The sequence below is a fragment of the Saccoglossus kowalevskii genome, chromosome 10, assembly GCF_978046115.1.
Source record: "Saccoglossus kowalevskii chromosome 10, keSacKowa6.1, whole genome shotgun sequence".
Lineage (NCBI taxonomy): Eukaryota > Metazoa > Hemichordata > Enteropneusta > Harrimaniidae > Saccoglossus > Saccoglossus kowalevskii.
Window position 1 is genome coordinate 10184962 of NC_140650.1, and position 27441 is coordinate 10212402.

At 35.6% G+C, this 27441-nt stretch overlaps 2 protein-coding genes and 1 long non-coding RNA gene across 4 annotated transcripts; 1 reads left to right on the forward strand and 2 right to left on the reverse strand.

Moving 5' to 3' along the window:
- Nucleotides 1–915: 915 nt before the first annotated feature.
- LOC102806822 (alpha-tocopherol transfer protein-like) lies at nt 916–7884 on the reverse strand. Of its 2 annotated transcripts, XM_006817699.3 has the most exons (5): nt 6404–7884; nt 4028–4405; nt 2570–2766; nt 1833–1943; nt 916–1598 (listed from the first exon to the last, which is right to left on the reverse strand). In XM_006817699.3, the coding sequence occupies exons 2-5, from the start codon at nt 4398–4400 to the stop codon at nt 1374–1376; spliced, it is 906 nt and encodes a 301-aa protein (XP_006817762.1). In that variant the 5' UTR covers nt 4401–4405; nt 6404–7884; the 3' UTR covers nt 916–1373. The 2 variants fall into 2 exon arrangements, with proteins under 2 accessions (XP_006817762.1, XP_085360352.1); XM_085504226.1 differs by lacking the exon at nt 6404–7884 and having other exon boundaries at nt 4028–6208.
- Nucleotides 7885–8025: 141 nt separating this feature from the next.
- LOC100371312 (alpha-tocopherol transfer protein-like) lies at nt 8026–26446 on the reverse strand. Its single transcript, XM_002735698.4, has 4 exons — nt 25882–26446; nt 24832–25028; nt 24412–24522; nt 8026–8431 (listed from the first exon to the last, which is right to left on the reverse strand). Exons 1-4 carry the CDS (start codon nt 26249–26251, stop codon nt 8171–8173), a joined length of 939 nt encoding a protein of 312 aa, XP_002735744.1. The 5' UTR covers nt 26252–26446; the 3' UTR covers nt 8026–8170.
- LOC146737855 (uncharacterized) lies at nt 9009–17459 on the forward strand. Its single transcript, XR_014930760.1, has 2 exons — nt 9009–9161; nt 17352–17459. It is a non-coding gene; the product is annotated as an uncharacterized LOC146737855 (long non-coding RNA).
- Nucleotides 26447–27441: the final 995 nt, after the last annotated feature.

A 27441-nucleotide genomic window follows, 5' to 3' on the forward strand; every position in this document is an offset into this window, starting at 1 on the left:
CTCATAATGAAAACCGCTATCTCTATGTCATTTTCATTTTGAATATTGCAATAGCCATTAGAACATTCTTAGTGGTATTTGTTTAGACTTTTTTGACACTTTCAATCTTTACAGACTACGCTGATATGTGGATTACAGTTAGTTTTTAGTTTTACCCCCGTATGTCATGAGTTATGTTGAAAAATGTTTTTTTTTGTAAATATGCCTGAATATTAATAGACGTTGTCGTTCATATTAAAATTACACAACTGTTGAATACACTTGCTCCTTGCAGATGGTGTCCGCGGACAGTTGAGTTTCTCTGTGAAAACCGTTTTCAATCAGAAGTCGGGTGGAGGAATCGAGTGAAATACAACTAATATTTTAAAGAGTGCTACATTACAGTAAAACGAATTATATGTGTTCATAGGCGGGAAATTTAGTTTCAAATTTTCAACGGTTGAATACAAAGTCATAACAAATACCGCTAAGAAGGATTATTGCAATGTTCCAAGAGAAATTGAAGAGGGTTCGCGGTTTTCATGATCCCCGCTTCAATGTATCTGCCGCATGTTTATGTTCATACATGGAGTCGTATATTAAAGGGCGGCAGTCATCGTGCTGCGTCGTGTTCGATACGGGACTCATAGCGACGTATACAACTCGTGTAAAATACATTGTTTATTTACATGAAATTCGAACACGCGCTACGCAACGACCACCGCGCTTTAATTTTAATAACAGACGTACGTTCCCATGGTGGATATAAACGTTTCAGTTCAGTCCCAGTCCCCATTTACGTCACTAGTCAGAAATGTCGACAACATGTACTTTCTTTACCATATAATGACCATTGTCTAAACACCATCCAATACTGCCTCGTACTTTACAGCTGTTGTCATGACGTTAATTTTCATAAATAGACATCACCACCAATTTAATATAATGTACAATTTATTCGAAGTTGACAATACACTTTAATGCCAAAGTAAACTACATCTTTCATGAAATAAAGCTCACCATATTGGTTCAACATTTTATTTCAACAAAACCTGTAACCAACAAGTCAAATCTATTAGGTCCAAAAATATATCCTAAGATAAAATATGTAGATATAGGTAAAATGCAGCACAAAAAATGCTGGAAAGGATTGAGGTATGCTTTTTGCTATACTCTATGATTGAATTCATCTAAAAATCGCGCGCCCTCTAGCGATTGAGCGGTACCTCCCTTACAGCCATAACGTCACTGAGAGTGAGTTATAGGATGAGGTAGTTGAACGGTGAATTTAGTTAGTACAAATAAAGAATTTGTAAGCCAACAGAGTTGTTTTACTCTTATCATTATAGTTCTGAAGCGTCTTTCTTGTCCTCTCATCGTGTCTTATGTGGCGTCTATGAACAAGCCCCGCCGGCAGCTCCTTTTTTATTCTTTTTAGTTTTTTTGAGACCATATCTTTCCATTGAAATGAAAAACTCTTCTTTGTCCCCGAGTTGCTGTGCCCAGTCCCTGACAATGTCATCGATACCAGCACTGTATGATCCACCGTACTCAGGAGGCAGAATAGACGTGGGTAAAACGCTGTGTAGATTTGTTATATCTTTACCATGAACACGCAACTGTGAAATCAACAAGATAGCGAAATTCCAGTGAAATGCATGCATAGCGTCACAGTGGCGCCATTGCGTTGTGTTCGGCATGGGACCCACGCGACGTATACAACGCAAGAAAAACATATTTATTTACACAGAATTCGAACAATAAAATTTTACCATTTTACGGTACAACACGATATTTGGAAGCAAAGTCAACAACTAATAATATCACTAGACAACAAAATCTAAGGCACTTACCCTTTTTTTGATTTTGTCTTTCAAGAAAGGTTTGAATAATTTATACAAGCCGTCGAACAGACCCGATTCCTTAACAACATGTATACCCTTTATTCGTAGGGGCAGAGTATCCTGTGAAAACAATCATATAATGACTGACTACCACAAGGGTACACAAGATCAGAGGCACCGGCACGACATTTTACATGAGGGCGAGATCTGCTAACCATTTCTTGCGCCGAGGTATCAACTTGATTTTTGGGTTTCAACTTCATCGGGGGGGGGGGGACGACCGCCCCCTCCCGGTGCCGCCGCCACTGAAAATGCCATATCATATATTTACAACTAAATCGTATACAAGCAGATGTAGGATACATCAATTCAAACCAGTCGATCATTGTGGACCTGTCACATGACGATCACTTTCAGCAATGACGAGTACTTAATATACACGGGTCTTGATAATTTTTCCCACAAATACAGTTACATTGCAATCGCACATGTTAGTGAAATATTGTTTAGTGATTGAAATGGTTATTATAATTACTTCTTTAGTAGCAGTACAAAACATAATAAAGCCTATCAACTTATCATCAATCGCGGGATTTGAGTCATACAAATACAAATAGGTTCAGCGGTTTAGACACAAAAGCTTTAAACGAATACAACATACTAGATAACACATGAGATACACGTTAGTTCAAATTGTTGCCATATTCACCAATGAACGAAGTACGAATAATACATGATTTAATCACCTCGTTCATCAGAGGAGTTGTTTTTATCACAAAACGAGGTCCAAATTGTGTCATGTGATGAAGTCCGAATCCTTCCATATCGAATATATCCACGAACCCATTTATCTGAGTTTCTTCATTCCACAATTGCAGGTCACACATCATCATTTCAACTTTCACAAAATCCCACGCTGTGTACTTTGTTACGTCCCATTTACCTGTGAATAGAACACCGGTACCATTATATGTAGTGAGTCAATACTTACAAGACTGTGTCTGATTCAATCCAATCCAATCACAGAGCAGCTTATTTCAGGTTATTTTGACGTATTAAATTTTGCCTTGTATATATACTTCGACTCGACTGCATATATTTGCATTATGTGCAACAACATCACTAATAAACTTCCGCTTTTCAAAGTTAATTTTACGGGTTTTTCCTGAATATTGTTCTTAGAATGATTAAAATCAGGTCAGAAGTTTCAGATGTATTAGAGCAACAATTTGACAAACTTGCTCTCTTTGGTTTCGACTGAGAAGATGACGGACAAACATAAACACATTTGCATATCCACCAGCCTTGTCAATTTCATAAACGTGTTTAAAATATTATTTGTTAGAGATAGTAATTGATAGGAACATAAAACATAGTGATATTACAATTGTAGGTCTTATTCAAAACCAAAGTGGTTGGCTATTAAAATATCAAACAGAATGAAAATATCCGATAATTTGACAACAGACACACTTAATTACGACCAAACAAGTACCGAGTGATGAATTTGATGGTTTACAAGTAAATAAGTGGAATACATCTGACTGATATGCATTTGAATTATCGGTACAAACAATATTTCTGTCACCTATGTGAATTGCACGGTTTAGTTGGTATTGCGACATATGTGTATCACCAAATGTGATTTGAGGAAGGGCTGTTATATACATAGCGAGACACGTGACTTGAATCGTTTTCACATAAAGACAATTACTGTAAAATACTTTATTTTCGCTTGGAATTAATTTTCGCTATTTTTGCTGAAGAAATGATTCAGTGAAAATAAAATCCAGAGAATATACCTTTTTCCCTATATTTGACATTCCACTTGTCAAAAAGCAGCGAAAATAAATTTCATACAAAACACCCAAAATGTCATTTCAGCGAAAATTAATTCCAACTAAAATAAAGTATTTCACAGTATTCAGATAAATCTAAATTTAAAGAATCATGAGTTACACTTTTACGATATATTCGTATTTTTATTTTATGTGTATAAAACTGTCCCAAATGAATATACAAATGCCATTTGGATGGCATGAAATACACCCTATTGCTGAACCCTAATAAAAGATGACACTAATTGATTTCAAACAATCACATTAATATTTACGCTTTTGAACATTATATTTTCAACCTATTCGTTTTTACTTGGTCATAAAATTAAAATGTGAGCTGCTGAAATAAAATCCTTCCCCACTGACCTGGACGATCTATGGCAACGGGTCTTCCTTCTGGATCAGCTGATGGGAGTATGACAAACACCCCGCTTTCTATTAATCCCATCACGCTTGACGGTTTGTAATTTCCAAAGATTTCCACCAATTCAGATCTCATTTTACACCAACGTTCCAGCAATTTGAAAGTCCTTTTAATGTTAAACTTGCGAGCTCGAAGGAAACACAGAAGGAAAACCGCATCAATTGGACACCTGATGTCATCCCGTGATGTAATCATATCAAATAGTGTTTTCAGACCAGCGTCACGTGTCTCAGGGGATTCGTTCAGTTCGAGTCTTGCCTTTTCCTGTAGTTCTGGACTCAATGTGCACTCATAAGTAGGCACTTGCGCTGCCATAGCAACTAAGAAATAACAATTATAGTGAAATAGTACAGAATTAGTAATACAAATAATAATAATTTAAACGAGCGTGCCGTCATTGGTGTTTTGTCCACATGCGTCAGTTTATTGCATCATGGGTAATTGAGTCAAATCGTCTGACTCAGTATTCAAATTGTGAATTGTTAATTAAAAGCAGCAATTTGAGCGAATTAATATATCAGTTAATAACAAAAAATAAATTTTATTTATTGAGCATTCACAGTAGTTTACTATAATTAAAACAGATAATATGATTTATTTTAAGGTGGATTTCACAAAACCCAGAAAAACAAAAAAAATATAGTCACCAAACTACCTCCCACACAAAAAGGGAAAAGCATTCCGGAAAATGGACATTAAGCAAGTGTTGGTATATAACAGTGATATTAATAATGTCAAGACCAATCTATAGGTGAACGTTTTTCGTTCTTTGTATTGTGTTTTTAAGAGAACTGTAGCATAGTATACACACAATGGAAATTCAACGACAATCCCACTGCAATAGATTATTTTTCCCGCATAGTGCGGGACAGACATCTGCTTCAACTTGAATTTCTTGAATTTTTTTTATAGTTCAATGTTTAAATGTGTAGAGCACATAATTAGGCGTGGAAAAACCTAAAAATTACTTTCCCGTTTGACGAATCCCATCTGACGTTTTGACGTCCAACGGCGCTATGACCTTTTTTGCCTAGTTTTTACGTTCGATTTTACGCATAACACGGGATTTCGCATTGAACGGAAAATAATATATTGATACGGATTCGGCACCAACAAGTACCTTGCAATTTGGAGAGTTAGAGGCCATGAAATCGACAAAACGTGTCCTGTATACGGTAACTCTATACTGTTTTCCGTTGAACTAGTATCACCTGGTATCAAACAACCTCGTTTGATTTGACACGTGATTGGTATCCAAACAATAAAATAACCTGTTATGTGAAATAAAAGGAGTGACGTTAAATTAATAGGGTTAAACACTTTCGACGATATTATCAGATTCGACCATAGATCCTTTAACCGTCATTGCACCTTTTATGATCATTTCCGCAACATAGTCCTGTTGAAAATTTTGTTTTCATGATTTTTTGGGGTAAATTCTCGGTTACGTTCTATAAGTATTTGATTCAAAAACCAGCATTGATAATAGAGATATCAAATCAATACATGTTAAATGTCGGCGGGGTTTATAATTTAGTCAATAATAATAATATTTTAACAAATAAATAAATTGCCAATTTGCGGCAAATTTATGAATACCTGAGGTTGAATCTGCCTGTAATAAATTCTGATTTCTCAGTTTGTACCAAGAATGTAAATATTGTGCAAAATGAGTGATTCACACTAAGTTTCACATAATTACTAATTTAAGAAGAATTAGGAATGGGAACACGACGGAATATACAGTTCATAATCCACTGGCAGTCTGATAGTGCTATGTAGTGTCAGATCATGATTTGACCTGTAGGACACTGTGTACCAGTAGATTGCTTTAATTCATATTATTAGCTAGGTGATACACGTATACCTGTATATTTCAATGGTTCATATTATTAGCTATATTATACACGGTCTAATTAATATGCACAACGTATAGGTATTGCGTTCTCTGAACTAATGACTTGTTCTTTTTGTAAGTATGCGAACAGAGAAAGTTATTGGGCTGAAAATACCCCTCTCAAAATTATAGTATTTTGAAGCAATCTAGTCTAACCAATACCAAAACAGATTTTCACTTAACTTGTTCGTTACTTTAGCGTAATACATTGTAATGTGCACTCATTGTATGGAGCTCTTACTTCAACTTGAAATCGCAGTGGGAAAGAGCTACACAGGTCAACAAGACGGATCTACATTATCTGACAGAAGAACAAAATTACAGATCCGCTAGCAGGGGCATCATTACGCACTCAAAAATAGTGTGCTTGAATTATTTTATTTTATTTTAATTTAGCAAGTAATAAAATAAGTGTACTTACGGTGGTATATAATATACTATAAGATATTAATGTCCTCTTCGACACAACTGTTATAAGTATGTGTATATTTTGCGTTGTTGATCGACATCAGCGCATGCGTACAACTATATAAAATTATGAATATTATAATAAGAAGGGTACCGTTCACTATGGTGTACACGTAGTGTGTTTCGTAGATAGTGAAAATAAAAATAAAATAATTCAATAATTTAACAAACCCAGGTTTATTTTCTTATTCAAGTCAAACGATACGATTGCAAGTCGGCTAGGCAGGCGTGTTCTTTCATCACACGAAACGCCCACACGCGGCGTTAATCGATTCGTGATTAGTCGACATACTAGTACCCCCCCTCCCACCAGTCACGGTTTTTAATCAGCCATACATCTTAAGACGTTACTAGACAAGAATATGCAATGTGAACTATAATTAAAAATGTGGGTTTATGAATAATTTTAAAACGTAGATAATGGTTCTGACGCTTTTAGTAGACATTAATTCACCCATGAAATGTGCCACACGTTTCAGTCCGTGTAGCAGTAGGAGCTTAGAGCATTTCAGTTTGTATTCAATGTATATTGGAAACTACAGAACATGGCCATATCTACTACACACTAAATAAATGTTTGGTCATTTGGTGCGAAATAGATTATTGGACATTTTGTCATCGTGTTCAATCTAATATGGTAACAAACTATATAAGCAAATTGTTCATGGTGTAATAGCAACAATTTTGATGTTACAATATAATTAGCGGGTGAAGAAAAGGAATTGTAAACATTTTATGCTGTTTTTGGTGAATCCGATATATTTACAAAATCACATACATGTACTACGTGGAAAAGACGTTATTGGTCAAACTTTGAATGTCTTCTGATGTGGATGTTTCACACAAATTTATGTATCAATCGCCATAAACTTTATGAGAATTGTTTATATCTTTTGAAGATTTCAGTCCCCTGGACCCCTCGAAGTATGAGGTATTGGGCGCTTACGGGTTTGAAACAATCAATTTTTCGTAAATTCGCAATGGCGACCAAACTAAATTCTGAAGCTCAGATGCACCAGTTCACATCGGGGCTTACCAGTGTTAGAATATCATTCTGTTTAGTATTTGACGAAAAAATGGTAGAGGAAGGGGTAGAAATCGAAAACAATAATCTGTACGATAAAAATATTGCCCCATATCCCAAGAACATCGGTCACAATTTCTTTGTCAAAACTGCTAAATGTGTCCGAGTGTATTATAACATTACAAGTGAATTGTATGACATGGTCGCCCGATCGTGTCGATGAAGTAAGGTTAACCCAGTGGTGATTCTCCAAACAAATGCGATTAACGAATTGGGAATATGTCTATAAAGCGCAGGTACACAAAGGTAAATTTTGCGTTTTGTGGTAGGTACATTATTTACGAAACAAGCTGCCATTCCAAAACTAATAGGTTCAGCACAGAGATTGTTTCAGTTAAACTCGATACATCCTATTTTTAATATTATTTTCCCTCTTACTAAACTAACTAGAGGACCACTTAGGTATCAGAGAACAGATCGGTACCAACATCTAAAACGTTATTATTCATGCGATATCACATAACTGAAAAAAGAATAGCCAAACGAAAAGCTTCTATTATTTTTTGAAATTATAATATTTACATTTTAATAAGTAGTAGGTTTTACAAGAAAGGCCGTGCTGTAAAACAACGAGCTCGATGTTATTATATCGACTGGCATGACTTGATTTTTGGTAAATCACTGTGTATTGTGTATTCACATCTCAATTTTTGTGTACGACCCTGTAGTCCCAGTCATTGTAGCGGCATCATCCACGGTCTTCTTTACCAGGTCCGACTTCTTTATCCCATATTCCATCATGGCAACATACTCGTCCTCCTTACTTAATATTAAATCGCCGTATTTACTGACGATGTCTTCAATCGATGAGCTATGAGATCCACCATATTCACTTGGAAGTATGGAAGAGGGTACAACTTGGTGTAGTTTACTTAGATCATCGCCGTGAACGTGTATCTGTTGGTATTAGGCAATATACATATATATATATATATAGGCAACATTAGCTGCAATATCCCAATGTATCACAGTGTCTGCTTACAGTCGCCGTACAAAATAAATTTGTAATCATTATAAAAAAAACTGTCAAACGTAAAATAATATAGAGGCCAGATCAGAGCTAAGTACAGTGTCAATCACTGATTGATCTTTTTATCACGTGCATAAACTACATTTAGAAAACGTTGGTTTTGAAAACACATGAAGATTGAACATTACAATTCCGTGTTACTGCATATCTGATAATAAATGTAAGCGACGAGAGTGAGGCTGTAAGAGTGAATAAACGGGTATCACCCGTCTGTTAAGCCACTATTTTGGTATTTGCCACTATTTTGGTACCCGCGAAAATTAAAATCAACGTCCTCTTGCTCTTTGTTATTATTTTTCTTCACAAGTCAATAAATCTCATAATTCTGAATAATTCTGGACAGTTTGTGTATAATTTGGAGTAATTTGTTATGTTTAATTTAAGTTTTCTTTACTTGCGCATATTTTCAGACCGAATTGTCATCTTTTTGACGCAGACACAGTGACGCTAACTTAGGGGGTATTACAATCGGCTGTCCTAACAGCCATATCGCGGAGCTCAATTCAACTGTCGTACTTTTAAAAATCAATTGCATAGCATATCCGTCGCCGATTGAAATGGTGTTAGTGCATCGAAACTGTTCGGCGAAGCTGCTAGGTAAGTATATGACGATTCAATACTAATATTGATATTTACTAGCTAGCTATCGCACTATGACTTGTTTAGTGTGCCTGCTCAGACTGCTGCGGCGTCTCGAGTCATTCTATCATCATCATCATGTTGTGTTCAATTCCAATTTCGAATGTGCATCGATTTCTCAAAACAGTAATTTATAGACATGTATATAGTTCATCTGATCCAGAAAGTGATAGTTTAAACTTCATGTACATGTCCAGCTTGAATTTAAATAATCTATATGCGGACGTTGAGCAGACGGACAACAACAGAGCCACCGAGCGATATGTCATTTTTCCGTTTTGTGTTTCTTCCATTTGAGATGCATTTCTGTAAAATATTCCGTATATGATGACAGAATTCGCTGGTGTTGTCAAGTTGTAGCATCCATTCTGGAAATTTTTATATTTTAGCAGCTATTTATTTTCTTGAAATTAAAATGTTTTAATACGCAAGATTTAAGTAATTAATGAGGTCTTGATATTAGTAATTTATACCCATAACCTGAATGATATTCTTGTATAAAACATGTCAGTCACTTTCTTATTTTATCATATTTTTTCTCTATAACATGACGAGATAGAACAATTTGTATAATATATTATACTCTTGCGTAAATGACAAAGGTGTGTTAATAGTCAATAAAACAGCTAGCTGCGGTTCCGTAGCTCTTTGGTGCGACCTACAATCGAATTTCGCCCTAACAATTTCATTTGGACGTATTTTTTTTAATTTTGTAGTTGTACGTCGAACACAGAGCTACGGGATCTATCACAGTTTAATAACAGAAATCTGGCATACATAAATTAAATCACTTTTGCTTTCGATTACTATGGTGTGACGTACCTTTATTGTGAATTGATTGCTGGATGAATAACATACAAACTTTTGTTTGCAATTTGTGTTTATAAATAAGCAATAATTTGTGATATTTTACAATTACCGCGGAAACCAAGCAAATTACGAGAAAACGGCAGCCATTGACATCCCACACTCCCTAGCACAGAATAAATGTAATCTCGTTTGGCGGTCATGTGATACAGTGGTGGAAGAATAAAACTCACTCTTCCCGTTATTCTAATTGTTCCAAGAAAGCAATCACATACAGTATTTATAATTGTATGATTTTTGTTTAATAATAAAAACTAGTTGCATAAACGCAATTTATCTACTGATTTCGGTCACGTGGTACAAAATTATAGGTCTCGCGTAATTTGCTATAAACTCTGGAATACAAAATGGCGTCTTTCGTCTTGTTATTTTTCTGCGACTCGGTGTACGGTAAATAAAGTCAATTTTTTATGACCACCGTCATCATTTCACAGCGCAAATAGGTTCTGGTCATTGTTTGGAAGTAAATAAACATAGTGTGTACTTTCGAAGGTCTTAAAATGTGATTTTCGCGACGACCAAATTTGGCATGTGGATTTTAACCGGTATTCAGTCACACAAGGCCCCATAGCCCTATGGGCCGGCCAGAGTCAGTCACGTAAATAATGCGGTCGGCAACATAGGGCTATGATTCCACAGCTATAAAACAGCCTAGGCAATACTATAGTCATTTAGAAAAGACATACAATTTGTTATTAATCTCATTATACACTTGTTATTAATCTCACTAATAACAACCATTCATGGTTATTTCAATTTTTGTATTACATTTTAATTTGTTTAGTAAGTTTTACAATACAAAAACCATCTTTATTATTGCTGCATTGTGGATATAAATGTAGCTCCAGAATGTGAGTAACCACTTGGAATTCCTACTGAATTTTGGGACGCCATGAATTCACAGAAATTCTTAATTTCATTTCCAAATACTTGCTGTGATAGATGAATGTTTAAACAATCATTTATACATGTTCCATAAGTGAATAAATAATATTACTAAAAAAATCCTTTGAAAATCAAAAGTTTACCATTCAATCTATTTGTATCTAACAACGTTGTCCTGACTCACTGCACTAATGATCAATGGGATAATGGCTTCCTATAGAGAAGAAATGTGTTAACTCAATATTGGATTTTGCAAAGAATTGTGGAATTGAAAATTGAACTGAACAATATAACCATAACATTTTTAGCTCCGCTGTCGACTTTGTCGAGCGGAGCTTATCATATGAGTGATTGTCCGTCGTCGTCAGTCGTCGTCGTCCGTGTCAATGTTTTACTTTTTCGACTTCTTCTTGAAAACTACAAGCCTAAATGCTTTGATACTTGCTGTATATGTACCTTGGGTAGACCTCTCTTAGGTTTGTTCATTTCATGTTGATATCTTTAATTCTCTAATTTTGGTGAATATTTTTGTCATTTTTGGTAAAAACTGATATTTTCGACTTCTTGTTAAAAACCGCAAGTGCAATTGCTTTGATATTACATATATAGGTACTACATGTGGACCTCTCTCAGATTTGTTCATTTTGTAATGATATCTTTAATTCTCTAATTTTGGTGAATATTTTTGTCATTTTTGGTAAAAACTGATATTTTCGACTTCTTGTTAAAAACCACAAGTGCAATTGCTTTGATATTACATATATAGGTACTACATGTGGACCTCTCTCAGATTTGTTCATTTTGTAATAATATCTTTAATTCTCTAATTTTGGTGAATATTTTTGTCATTTTTGGTAAAAACTGATATTTTCGACTTCTTGTAAAAAAACGCAAGTGCAATTGCTTTGATACTACATATATAGGTACTACATGTGGACCTCTCTCAGATTTGTTTATTTCGTGAATATCTTCAATTCTCTAATTTTGGTGAATATTTTTGTCATTTTTGGTAAAAAGTGATATTTTTGACTTCTTGTTAAAAACCGCAAGTCCGATTGCTTTGATATTACATATATAGGTACTACATGTGGACCTCTCTCAGATTTGTTCATTTTGTGATGATATCTTCAATTCTCTAATTTTGGTGAATATTTTTGTCATTTTTGGTAAAAAGTGATATTTTCGACTTCTTGTTGAAAACTGTAAGTCCGATTGCTTTGATATTACATATATAGGTACTACATGTGGACCTCTCTCAGATTTGTTCGTTTTGTGATGATGTCTTCAATTCTCTAATTAATTTATTTTGGTGAATATTTTTGTAATTTTTGGTAAAAAGTGATATTTTCGACTTCTTGTTAAAAACTGTAAGTCCGATTGCTTTGATACTATTCATATTGTTCATTTTCTAATGATGTCTTCAGTTCTTTAATTGAAATGTGCATTGCTAACAGCGGAGCTATCTCAGCCGATAGGCTGCTTGTTAAAAATAACTTGCACATTGCTTGAAAACAGGAGAGGTAAAAAGCTTATTTTAACGGAGGGCTCTATGGAAAAGATGTGAGCCCCCCAAATGCCATCTACAGTTCAATTTTCTATCTCACAACTTTTTGCAAAATCAAATATGGAGTTAACACAGTTCTTCCCTATACATGTATATAACACATTTCTTCCCTATACATGTACATGTATAACTAAAACTGGATATTATGAATCACTGTCTTAACTGTGAAACAAATAATAAGGTATAATTATTCCCTTAGAACCTAACCTGACTCACTGCACTAACAACCAATAAGACATTTATTACTCATAATTAGGACTAGGTATTATTATTATTTTTAATAATTTTTTTGTGCCAGGCAACAGTTCCGGACATTAAATTTCACTGTTGACTCTCCTGACTTTTTTTATGTGCAAATTGCAAGTGCTGACACATAGTGCATTTTTGCCACAGAAGTCATATTCAAGTTTGGGACTACATGACAGGGCTGTGCGGCCATTTTCCTATCAAATGGCAATTTAATGCACTATCCGACCTTAATCACAGTTCCCCCAAAGTCGCATTCGTTAGTGAATAAATCTTGGCCAGTGGAATTGGGCTTTCCGTGTTCAGCCTTAGTAGGATTTGAACTTGGGTCTACAAATCATGAGTCTGATGCGACAACCACTACGGTATACTACCAGTGACCGGTAGGACTAGGTATTATTACCTGGTAATCGAAGACGACCTGACCCGACTCACTGCACTAACTATAAAACTAATAATAAGGTATTATTATTCCCCTAGAACCTACTGTAACCTGACTCACTGCACTAACAACAAATTTGGACATTTTTACCTACATGTATAACAACAGTGTTCTCTCCACACCTCTAAAGCGTAATGGTACAGTGATGTGACCCTGTGAGATGTTCTTTCAAGGGTGTGGTCCCTCTAAATCCAAATCAAATACTAGAATATTAATAATTTGCCCATTGCACGTAACAGCAACAATGTGACAAAACAAGTCTCACAAATCACAAATACTGCACATGTCCGGAAAATATACTGATTTTGGTACACTGCTATTATTTGCAGTTTGTACTTTAATTCAAAAAAACAACAAGTGAAATTAGGTCCCATTGAAAATAAAACTGTACATAAATCGAAGCAAAAATTATTCAACTGCAGGCATCGCCAAAGAAAAAAAACTGACTGGCAACACTGTTGTTTGGAGGTGTCAATCTGCCCAATGATTGTGTGTCTCGGCTACGCTGGTGGCTCATGCTTTGCCAAATTTTGCCGAATGGCGAGTTGAGTTTTAAGTTGATTTGCCAAATAATATATTTTATAGCCAAAATTGACCATATTTTAGGAAAGTAATGATTATTTGAATGTATAAACCATCTTTATAGTAATGTTCTTGAATGTATAATAAAGAAAAATGAACGACTTTTACCATAATATTTTTTCTGATAGTTAGTCGATTTTTCTAGGATAGTTGACGTCGCCATGTCTACAACAGAGCTGGTATTATGTTACTGTATTTTGCCAATCATGTATTAAAAAACTCTTGAAAATATGATACATCAGGGCAAAATGTAAGATAAAATTGGAAACTTTGGTCTGACCTTTTGCATCACTTCCTGTTGAAACACCAACAAAGTCGTATGTTATCGCATGACTTTGTGGACATTTTTTTTTATCATCCCCAGTTCTTTCTAAGATTAAAACATTAACTCGAGACACACGTTAGATCAAAAGAAATACCTGGATTGCCAGTCTGTTTATTAGTGGTTCTAAGATAATCGCCAATGAATCATTTTCAGGAATTTTTTTAAACAAGAAACAGGGGTGCATCGCCCTCATGCCATGGCCATGTGCCCCTTACCCTAGGGGGCAGATTTCTGGCAACCACAAAATTCTGAATGACAAGGGATCACAAGTGGCTTCAGTCTTCAACTTTGACCTGTCTGACTAAAATTTTGGCCCAAAGGAAGCCAGAGAATGCTCCACACCCTGATAGGGAAAACCCCATCTCCCCTACTTGATGGTGCCGCTGAATTGCAGTGCTCCCTCTTGCAGTTTTTTTAGCTCCGCTGTCGACTTTGTCGAGCGGAGCTTATCATATGAGTGATTGTCCGTCGTCGTCGTCGTCGTCCGTGTCAATGTTTTACTTTTTCGACTTCTTCTTGAAAACTACAAGCCTGAATGCTTTGATACTTGGTGTATATGTACCTTGGGTAGACCTCTCTTAGGTTTGTTCATTTCATGTTGATATCTTCAATTCTCTAATTTTGGTGAATATTTTTGTCATTTTTGGTAAAAAGTGATATTTTCGACTTCTTGTTAAAAACCGCAAGTGCAATTGCTTTGATATTACATATATAGGTACTACATGTGGACCTCTCTCAGATTTGTTCATTTTGTAATGATATCTTTAATTCTCTAATTTTGGTGAATATTTTTGTCATTTTTGGTAAAAAGTGATATTTTTGACTTCTTGTTAAAAACCGCAAGTCCAATTGCTTTGATATTACATATATAGGTACTACACCTGGACCTCTCTCAGATTTGTTCATTTTGTGATGATATCTTTAATTCTCTAGTTTTGATGAATATTTTTGTAGTTTTTGGTAAAAAGTGATATTTTCGACTTCTTGTTGAAAACAGCAAGTCTGATTGCTTTGCTATTATATATATATAAGTACTACATATGGACCTCTCTCAGATTTGTTCATTTTGTGATGATATCTTTAATTTTCTGATTTTAGTCAATATTTTTGTAATTTTTGATAAAAGGTGATATTTTTGACTTCTTGTTAAAAACCGCAAGTCTGATTGCTTTGATACTATACATATATGTACCTCAGGTAAACCTCCCTCAGATTTGTTCATTTCATGATGATATCTTCAATTATCTAATTTTGATGAATATTTTTGTCATTTTTAGTAAAAAGTGATATTTTTGAATTCTTGTTGAAACAGCAAGTCCGATTGCTATACATACCATACATATTGTTCATTTTCTTATATGATATCCTCAGTTCTTTAATTGAAATGTGCCTTGCTAACAGCGGAGCTATCTCAGCCGATAGGCTGCTTGTTTTGCTGTTCTATTTCAAACTTTATTTGACTTGATAAATACATAAAAGACAATGGAGTAAAATGATATAAAATATCAGACTGTCTCGTCTTTAATTAATTGTAGATAGATTGTTAACTAATTTTATACTAACACAGTTATTGTATCACAATATTCAATGGGAAAATTATGCAAATTAGATACAGTGTTTGACTTGGGGTCTGGGGAGAACACTGAACTTGGACTGGATTTTTTTAATCCTGAGGCCCTGACCTGAATCACTGCACTAACAAGCAATGAGACATTTGTTATCTATAACTAGAACTGGGTTTTACATGTATTAATCCTGAGGCCATGGCCATAATCATTGCACTGATGACCAATGGGACACATAACTAGAACTGGGTATATTAGTTTCAGAGGACCTGACTTGACTAAGTGCACTAACTACCAATGGGTCATTTGTTATCTATAACCAGGACTGGGTATTATTATTCCCAGAGAACCTGACCTAAGTCACTGCACTAACTAGCAATGAAACTTTTGTTACTTATAACTAATACTGGGTATTATTAATCCCAGAGGACCTGACCTAACTCATTGTACTAACTAGCAATGGAACTTTTGTTACCTATATCTAGGACTGGGCATTATTATACACAGGGAACCTGACCTAACTCACTGCACTAACTAGCAATGGAACTTTTGTTACCTATATCTAGGACTGGGTATTATTAATCCCAGAGGACCTGACCTAACTCACTGTACTAACTAGCAATGGAACTTTTGTTACTTATAACTAATACTGGGTATTATTAATCCCAGAGGACCTGACCTAACTCACTGCATTAACTAGCATTGGGACTTTTGTTACCTATATCTAGGGTCAGGCATTATTATACACAGGGAACCTAACCTAACTCACTGCACTAACTAGCAATGGGACTTTTGTTACCTATATCTAGGATCAGGCATTATTATACCCAGAGAACCTGACCTAACTCACTGCATTAACTAGCAATGGGACTTTTGTTACCTATATCTAGGATCAGGCATTATTATACCCAGAGAACCTGACCTAACTCACTGCATTAACTAGCAATGGGACTTTTGTTACCTATATCTAGGGTCAGGCATTATTATACACGGGGAACCTGACCTAACTCACTGCATCAACTAGCATTGGGACTTTTGTTACCTATATCTAGGACTGAGCATTATTATACCCAGGGAATCTGACCTAACTCACTGCATTAACTAGCATTGGGACTTTTGTTACCTATATCTAGGATCAGGCATTATTATACACAGGGAACCTGACCTAACTCACTGCACTAACTAGCAATGGGACTTTTGTTACCTATATCTAGGACTAGGCATTATTATACCCAGGGAACCTGACCTAACTCACTGCACTAACTAGCAATGGGACTTTTGTTACCTATATCTAGGACTGGACATTATTATACCCAGGGAACCTAACCTGACTTCATGTACAAATCAGACTTTTGTTACTTATACTAATACTGGGTATTATTAATCCCTGGGGCTCTGTTCTTGCATTTGTTAATGAGGACTGGGTTTTATTAATCCCAGAGAACCTGACCTAACTCACTGCACTAATGACCAATGAGTCATTTGTTACCTATAATTAGGACTGGGTACTACCGGTATTAATATTAATTCCCTGACCTGACTCACTACACTAACTACTAATGGAAGACTTGTTACCGATAACCCTTAGGCCCTATACTGGGATAAATTAGCATAACATACAAGCTTTGTATTTTGATAGATATTTTAAAAATTTTTTTTTTTATTATTGTAGGAAACTTGGAAATACTATACAGAGAAATGAAAGAATATGGTATCAATGGCTTCAGTACCTGTAACAATGATTTATGACTTTTTAGTAATTGTATTTGTATACCACTTTTTCAGTTTTCTGATTATTTCATGACTGTATGGTGTATTTTGTTATAACATGATGATAATAACAAAACTATTATAAAACTGTATTACAAAGGTACCATACAGTATAACAACAAGAATTAAAGTGTGATTATAAATTTATACTTAATTTAGAAATAACGTTTCTCTTCTGGACCCTTGTCAGTGTTGGTCACTTTGTAGTGAAGCATGTGATCATATCAGCATTATGGATATTGTCAACAATTATAATATTTGAACTCTCAATATTTTCCAAATGAGTGAGATGATAAGTAAGATGGTGCAATGTTTATTTTCAAGCATGCTATATATTAAATTGCTCAGTACTATGGAAAATTCTATAATATTTGAAATTGCAGTGTTAGATTCTTTAATTGAGCAAATAATATAGTTTGTACACCTATGAGACAAAAATATATTATTTCTGCTTCTTGCAATACCACATTGTGTTGTGTTTATATTCTACAAAATGTTTGCTTTAAAAATTTAAACTTGATTGAAGCATAAAGCTTTGATCTCTATGATTTATGTCTAATAATTTAAAAACAACTGTTCATGTGTAGCACAAATTAGGGGCTTACAGTTTGACCTAGGTTCATGGTGTACACTAATTGTGGTTGGCATGGTCACACTAATTTCCCAGCAGTGTAAAGGCAGATCACAACAAACTTGATATGAGCATCATACATAGTGGGTTGTTATGTCACATTGTTTTGTTCAAAAATGGGAACTGATTGGGATTGATCTTTGTGTGTGTGTACAAGCGTACATCTCCAGCTGCATCGTTAACATGCCAGGACTGCTAACATTCTAACTGTACACATGCATCAAACATCTTGTGATATACCGGTATATATCAATATGTATATACCGATATATACATTGTCCTGAAACCAGATCTTGGTCGTGTGTATGGGATTCTTTCAAATTTGGTTTAAACATGGGATCATCCAATATGACAATAAAATTTTCTGATGAGTCAAGTCTACTCAAAAAATGTAGCCCAAATAGAAAAATTCTTGGGATAGATAAGTATATGAGGTGACTGAGATGGTACAATAACCTCAGTGTAGATCCACTGTTATACCACTGCCACCTGCTGTTGATTCATTCGTCGAGCAGAGGGCAGGGATATTAGGTAGGGTTGCAAATTCCACACCACGCCAAAGCACCATTTGATTACAAGTGGGAACATCAGTACTGTATTTCTGGTGACAAACCAGATTGTAAAAGGGACCCTGTATCATATGATCCAGTACTGTTGGTGGGCCCAGATGAACCATTCTTTTGCAAGGAAGAATGTCTAACCTTGGGCACCATGTTAAATAAATTTTAATTTCCACATAAGTTGCATTTTTCTGATTTACCAAGTGCTTGCTGCAGTCTCTGGCTTTAAGCTGGCACTCAATGGACAATACAAGAATTTGCTGATCGTAACGTGTCCCTTTTTTTACATGGCTAACATCACCCAGAATGTTGTATTTATGGTAAAAGGATATTCACTGAACAGGGGCCTGCAAAACTATTTTGATTCAATGGGACCAAATATAAGGAATTAGTTTAGCCCAGTTCTGCCTAGGTAGTTTGCCATTTTGAGGGCCTCAACAGAGGCAGCAGTCAAACATATTGCCAGAACCAATGATGCTAGGCATAGATGCACCAATATAATATGTGTTCTAAATATGATAAACTGAAGACAGATACACACGAACAATAATCTCATTCATAGGGTCAGAATGCCCAATAATGACAGTCTGGTCGAGGGGAATACAGGAACAAACATATCAACCAAGGAAATGATCGTTGAGGTGGATGTGGTTGGGGTCAGGTGTTTTCAGTGGTATGAATTAAAGGATTCATTTTGTTTCCCAACCCTTATTTCCTGTGACGTTAAATTGTTCGGTTACCGTAGAAAACTACCACAATGACCCTGTAGGACCTTTCAGAAGTCAAGCACAGCTATACAAGATCAAGTTGGCCAAAAAGCTTCAGTTGACTCCATCACCAGTGTCAATGGCTCTGCCACGAGTAATGGTAGGCATGATTTTCCAGGAAGTGAGAGAATTATTGGCAAATGGCAGCAGTGCAGTGCCTGTTATTCCCCCATATTTTTGGTGAACAATAAAGAACAATATAGACCCAAGCCAACTGAATCAGTATATTCTCTCAGAGCATTTTATGTGATGGTGACCCCAGCAGAGGTACACTGCTGTGTACATCAGGGGATTTCCTGATATCACTCAAACATTTGATTCAAGATATTAGTTCAATGTTTGCCCATTGTAGCCTCACAGTTTTTTTTTCCCAAAATTAATGGCAGTGCCAGTTTTGTGGCTGCACAGCAGGCCAACAATGTGAATCCATTTTATCAATATCTGGTTGATACAAGAGCAGTAATTTTAGCACACATCCTTCAAACAATCATATCCCACATTTAGTATTTCCGGGAATGTATTCTTGGGAGTGTTTCAGGTTGAGAGACCCGGCAGCCACACTTTTTGCATGCACGCACAGCTCAGACAATTATTGAGCTTTTTGGAAATGGCTTCATCTATGAGAGGCCTTGTGCCTCAAACAGCTCTCAAAGGTATGCTCGTCCAGGTCCACACACTCCAGTTGTGTGGATCGCCACATGAGAAATATCATGGACCCCACAAAGCTTGACTGCCATCAAGTGGATGGACTTAACCAACATAAGACGGAGATAACAGATTGCTCCATCAACTGCGGCTATAACACTGGTCATGGACGCCTTGAAAATAGAATGGGGAGTGGCTCCCTTGCAAAGCACAGCTCCACATAAACATACCTAATATGTTGGGGGGCATTAGATTGCTTTCTTGATGAAGTATAGAATAAAACAGTTCCCATCCATTGCTACAACACAACTGTATTAGCATATATTACAAAACATGGTGGACAAATCCCACAAACTAGCCAGCTAGTGGAGGAAATAAAGAGTGGGAAATAGAGCTGAAGCCCACCTGGCAGGGATTAGAAACAGTGTGGCCAACACAACACGCAATGCCGTGTTTCACATTCCAATCTCGTTTTTCAGTTTATATGTTCATATATGTGCCTGTAATTTTGAATAGATAATTATTTAGCTGCGCCCCTTTCCTCATTTTGGGATTTACTTGAGGGTCACTAATGGGCTTGAACTCCCGCAGTTCACCCACCACCAGGGTATACTTTGTACCCATTGAACATACATACAATACATTGGTTTTGGCAAGGTAGGTATGGCTTCACTATGCAAAATTTCGAATAATTCCCCGGGAATCTGATAATGCAAAGATCAGTACATTAACAAAGGGAATTAAAAATTGTTAGGGGTCATGTGACAACAAAAGAATGCACACTCCTATGTTGGAACCTTTCGTATATTGAAAGAGAATAATACATGCCACTATTTTCGTACCAATCGTATATTAAATAATAGCAGATCCCGACAACAGAATAATACATGCCACTATTTTTGTACCAATCATATATCGAATAATAACAGATACCGACAACAGAATAATACATGCCACTATTTTTGTACCATTCCTATATCGAATAATAACAGATCCCGACAACAGAATAATACATGCCACTATTTTTGTACCATTCCTATATCGAATAATAACAGATCCCGACAACAGAATAATACATGCCACTATTTTTGTACCATTCCTATATCGAATAATAACAGATCCCGACAACAGAATATTACATGCCACTATTTTTGTACCAATCCTATATCGAATAATAACAGATCCCGACAACAGAATAATACATGCCACTATTTTTGTACCATTCCTATATCGAATAATAACAGATCCCGACAACAGAATAATACATGCCACTATTTTTGTACCATTCCTATATCGAATAATAACAGATCCCGACGAACAGAATATTACATGCCACTATTTTTGTACCATTCCTATATCGAATAATAACAGTTCACGACAACAGAATAATACATGCCACTATTTTTGTACCATTCCTATATCGAATAATAACAGATCCCAACAACAGAATAATACATGCCACTATTTTTTACCATTCCTATATCGAATAATAACAGATCCCGACAACAGAATATTACATGCCACTATTTTTGTACCAATCCTATATCGAATAATAACAGATCCCGACAACAGAATAATACATGCCACTATTTTTGTACCATTCCTATATCGAATAATAACAGTTCACGACAACAGAATAATACATGCCACTATTTTTGTACCATTCCTATATCGAATAATAACAGATCCCGACAACAGAATAATACATGCCACTATTTTTGTACCATTCCTATATCGAATAATAACAGATCCCGACAACAGAATATTACATGCCACTATTTTTGTACCAATCCTATATCGAATAATAACAGATCCCGACAACAGAATAATACATGCCACTATTTTTGTACCATTCCTATATCGAATAATAACAGATCCCGACAACAGAATAATACATGCCACTATTTTTGTACCATTCCTATATCGAATAATAAGTTCACGACAACAGAATAATACATGCCACTATTTTTGTAACATTCCTATATCGAATGATAACAGATCCCAACAACAGAATAATACATGCCACTATTTTTGTACCAATCCTATATCGAATAATAACAGATCCCGACAACAGAATATTACATGCCACTATTTTTGTACCAATCCTATATCGAATAATAACAGATCCCGACAACAGAATAATACATGCCACTATTTTTGTACCATTCCTATATCGAATGTTAACAGATCCCGACAACAGAATAATACATGCCACTATTTTGGTTCCAATCCTATATCGAATAATAACAGACCCCGTCTACAGAGTAATACTATTTATGTACTATCCCTATAGTAAAGTATAGCAGTCCCCGACAACTAAATTATATGTGCTACTATTTTGGTACCATCCCGATAGTAAAGTATAGCAGTCCCCGACAACAACGTTATATGTGCTACTATTTTGGTATCATCCCTATAGTGAAGTAAAGCAGTTCCCGCCAACTAAATTATATGTGCTACTATTTTGGTACCATCCCTATAGGGAAGTATAGCAGTTCCTGACAACTAAATTATATGTGCTACTATTTTGGTACCATCCCTATAGTGAAGTATAGCAGTTCCCGCCAACTATATTATATGTGACGCTATTTTGGTACCATTTCTATAGTGAAGTATAGCAGTTCCCGACAACTAAATTATACGTGCCACTATTTTGGTACCATCCCTATAGTGAAATATAGCAGTTCCCGACAACTAAATTATACGTGCCACTATTTTGGTACCATTCCTATAGTGAAGTATAGCAGTTCCAGACAACTAAATTATATATTGCTACTATTTTGGTACCATCCCTATAGTAAAGTATAGCAGTTCCCGACAACTAAATTATATGTGCCACTATTTTGGTACCATCCCTATAGTGAAGTATAGCAGTTCCCGACAACTAAATTATATGTGCTACTATTTTGGTCCCATCCCTATAGTGAAGTATAGCAGTTACCGACAACTAAATTATATGTGCTACTATATTGGTACCATCCCTATAGTAAAGTATAGCAGTTCCCGACAACTAAATTATATGTGCTACTATTTTGGTACTATCCCTATAGTGAAGTATAGCAGTTCCCGACAACTAAATTATACGTGCTACTATTTTGGTACCATCCCTATAGTGAAGTATAGCAGTTCCCGACAACTAAATTATATGTGCTACTATTTTGGTACCATCCCTATAGTAAAGTATAGCAGTTCCCGACAACTAAATTATATGTGCCACTATTTTGGTACTATCCCTATAGTGAAGTGTAGCAGTTCCCGCCAAATAAATTATATGTGCTACTATTTTGGTACCATTTCTGTAGTGAAGCATAGCAGTTCCCGACAACTAAATTATATGTGCTACTATTTTGGTACCATCCCTACAGTGAAGTATAGCAGTTCCCGCCAACTAAATTATATGTGCCACTATTTTGGTACCATCCCTATAGTAAAGTATAGCAGTTTCTGCCAACTAAATTATATGTGCCACTATTTTGGTACCATTCCTGTAGTGAAGTGTAGCAGTTCTTGCCAACTAAATTATATGTGCCACTATTTTGGTATCATTCCTATAGGGAAGTATAGCATTTCCCGACAACTAAATTATATGTGCCACTATTTTGGTATCATCCCCATAGTGAAGTATAGCAGTCCCCGACAACTATATTATATGTGCTACTATTTTGGTATCATTCCTATAGGGAAGTATAGCATTTCCCGACAACTAAATTATATGTGCTACTATTTTGGTACCATCCCTATAGTGAAGTATAACAGTTCCCGCCAACTAAATTATATGTGCCACTATGTTGGTACCATCCCTATAGTAAAGTATAGCAGTTCCCGACAACTAAATTATATGTGCTACTATTTTGGTACCATCCCTATTGTGAAGTGTAGCAGTTTCCGCCAATTAAATCATATGTGCTACTATTTTGGTACTATTCCTATAGTGAAGTATAATTTGTGTGCAATTTTACTGTTAAAGAATTTTTGTCATTAAATCCATTTTCTAAGAAACATTTAATTTGGAACACACCTTCAGTTTATTTTATTTTCAGGCTAAACCTTGATACTTTTACAATCCACCAATGTCCAAACAAGCTGCAAATATTTTGGTTACTAGTGGCGGTCTTTATTGTCGATATAGTTATTGTCCGCTTGCTCATTAGTAGTATTCAATAGGCTTTACTGCCACCTCCTAGGCCGCTCATTATTGACACGGTACCAAAATAGTGGCAAATACCAAAATAGTGGCTTAACACCCGTCCGTCACTGACAATTAAATCAAAATAAATCAATCAAATCAAAATAATATCATAGGGCGCATGAAAATAAATGGATTCATTGAATGTACGTTAGAGGTATACATTTACTTACCCTTTTCTTTATTTTATCTTTCAAGAATGGTTTCAACATGGCAAATATGGCGTCAAAGAAGCCAGACTCGTTAATAACATTCATACTTTTCATTCTTAAGGGAAGGCAGTCCTGAAATAAATGCAGGTTTATTGAGTTGAATATATTCGAAATGATGGTGGAGGTATATGTAACGACACAAGCCGTGGTCTTTATATCGTTGTATAATAAAACAAATGGTTTAAATTAAAGTACATCTATAATTACACGATTTTATTAATTATTCATTTAGATTCATAACTGTATGTATGTAATTGTAATTTATGTTTTTTCCACCATTATGTCATGTTATTTCCCCCTGACACGTGTCGGAGAACCCCAGAGGAGAAGAATTTTCCCCGTGATAATTATATAAGACGGATGAATATAAGACATGCTAACCGCACTCATCATTGAAGCTGCACTCATAGCAAAACGAGGTCCAATCTGTGCCATGTGGTTTATATTAAACCCCTCCATATCGATGATTTCCACAACACCATTGATTTGCGTCTCTTCATTCCACATTAAATAATCCCCCGTCAAGAGACCGTATCTCAAATATTCCCAAATGGTGAACTTCTTAGGATCCCATTTACCTAAAAAAAATAAAGACAAAAATCATATTTGTTTGTCATCTGTCGAAAGTTTATCATCGCTTGAAATAATTTATAAAAAGTTGTTGTCAATGACTTAGTCCCCGTTTGTGTTATAGGTGCAGAATATTGCATGGATATTGAGGAGACATTCATAATATCGACCGACGCCGAAGAGAGTTAAACTGTGGAATTGTCGTGTATTTTTTTGGAAAGCAGGTGAAATTGGGTTACTTCTAATGCACAGTACATTATGTAATACTATTTCAAAGGTTCACCAGTTCAAACATTTACCATATTTTAATTAACACATCGCCACGGGATATGCATATAACTGATAACAAGAAAGCAGCTCTTCCAGCCGATGTATGTGTGAAGTTTAAACTCGATTGATCCAAGCATGTAGGAGATATGTCTCTGTGGAACTGCATTCGTTCATAGAGGGTCTATGATTCGTTTAAACAAGATGACACACACAACCGAAATCCGATTTCGGAATGCTGAAAATATGTGATGTCGATGCAGTTTGGATCTTAAAATGGGTGCAATTTGGCCATGAAACAAAATGCATGTTCATATGTCCGGGCATATACTGTCTGATGTATGTGCGAAATTTGAAATCAATCGGTTTAATCATATGCAATACTGCTGGATACGGACAGACGCACACACGACAGATTCCGGGGGGGACTAAAATGGCAATGGACTAAAACAAAAACAAGTCGTCAATATGGAGAGTAAATTTTGTAGAATTGTTAATGCTTGGATATTATATTGGTTTGCATGTGCAGTTTAAGACCCATGCCTACATCATTTATAACTACATATATGTGTGAACAATTTAAACGACATTCACCTGGTCGATGAATATTGATAGTCCTTCCTTCATTGTCTCGTGTTGGCAATGACACCATGGACCCGGCTTCAATCATTTCCTTTATACTAGATGGTCGATAGTTTTCAAAAACAGCGTCTAAATCTACCCTCATGCTGCACCATTTCTCCAAAAGTTTAAAAGCTTTTTCGACGTCAAATTTGCGAGCTCGTAGAAAGGCTAATATAAATACGGCGTCAGTGGGGCACCTGATGTCTGGGCGGGCTCTAATCATTGCCCAGAGCCGCTTGATGCCTGCATCACGTGACTCGGCAGTCTCGTTTAGCTCCTTTCTAGCTTTCTCCAGCAGCTTTGGGCTCAATTTGCAGTCGTAGACAGGGGGTTCCGCCATCTTTGTTCTTTAAACGTGTTATGAGATGGGAATAGCTAGTTCCGAGATAGTGGCGTCGGTAGATAGATAACCTTATAATGCACCGTCGGTTTATCGATGCAGACATAAAGGTTGACCTGCTAAAAGATCACTACGCAAATAAATTACCGAACAAATATGGAAAAGGTGTTCAACTGGAGTTCATATGAACTACATTGTGAGATAGTAGTACAAAGGTCAATAATAGACAGGATATGACGTCATATTGATCAATTTAGACACTGTACTTGCAAAGCCTTATTAATTGTGCATACATTATCAGAGGATCAGCTAGGTGTATTGTTCAAGTTATAAGCTGTAATCAATTGTTTTTTTTATTTTCGTAATAATTTAATTAAAATAAATAAAAAACGTAAAATCGCAAAGTGTAAAATGTAATCAGGTATTTTATTCGTCATTAATTTGTACAAAAATCTCATTTTTTGTAAGCATATATAGTATTTTTCATATTAAATGTCGGAATTTGTACGCAATTTCCAATTTTGATTCCTAAACACAAATTATCAAATATATTATAAACGTGTAAAATGTAATTACGAATTTTCTTTATCTGTAAATTGTAAAAACTTGTTTTTACTGTAAACGCAACTTTCATTTTATTTCCTGTAAAAACGTAAAATGCCTTTTTTATTTCTTGTAAACCTGTACCAGGTACCCCCCCCCCCCCGCTTATCAGGTAAATCCAGAATTGGATATGCCATATAAACAGACAAGAAATTTCTCATATAGAAGAATAATTAGTTATGGTTTTGACACAATGCCGCATATTTTTGCGGCAAGGTTACATCAAATAATCTACGACGGACGGACGACTAAATGTTCATCCTCATTCCTACGAAAAAGCGACTTATCGTGAATAGGCGCACCATAGGGACAATATAATTAGTTTTTCAGTGTGTTCGCAACTGAATGTTCAAACCATTAAAATATGTGCTTTTGACCTGGTGTTGTTATAGCTTTAACATTGTCGAGGTTTATTCCGTGGTTAACCCATATATAATTCAGGGTTTGAACACAAGTCTTTCTGTTAACGTTTCCAGTGGTCGTGTTGAAAGTTTGCAGTTTCTGTTGCCCAAATAATAAATAAAATATAAAACGTCTATAAAATCCTTTAAAAAAGTCGGTACAAATAGTATTTCTTATAACCGCTA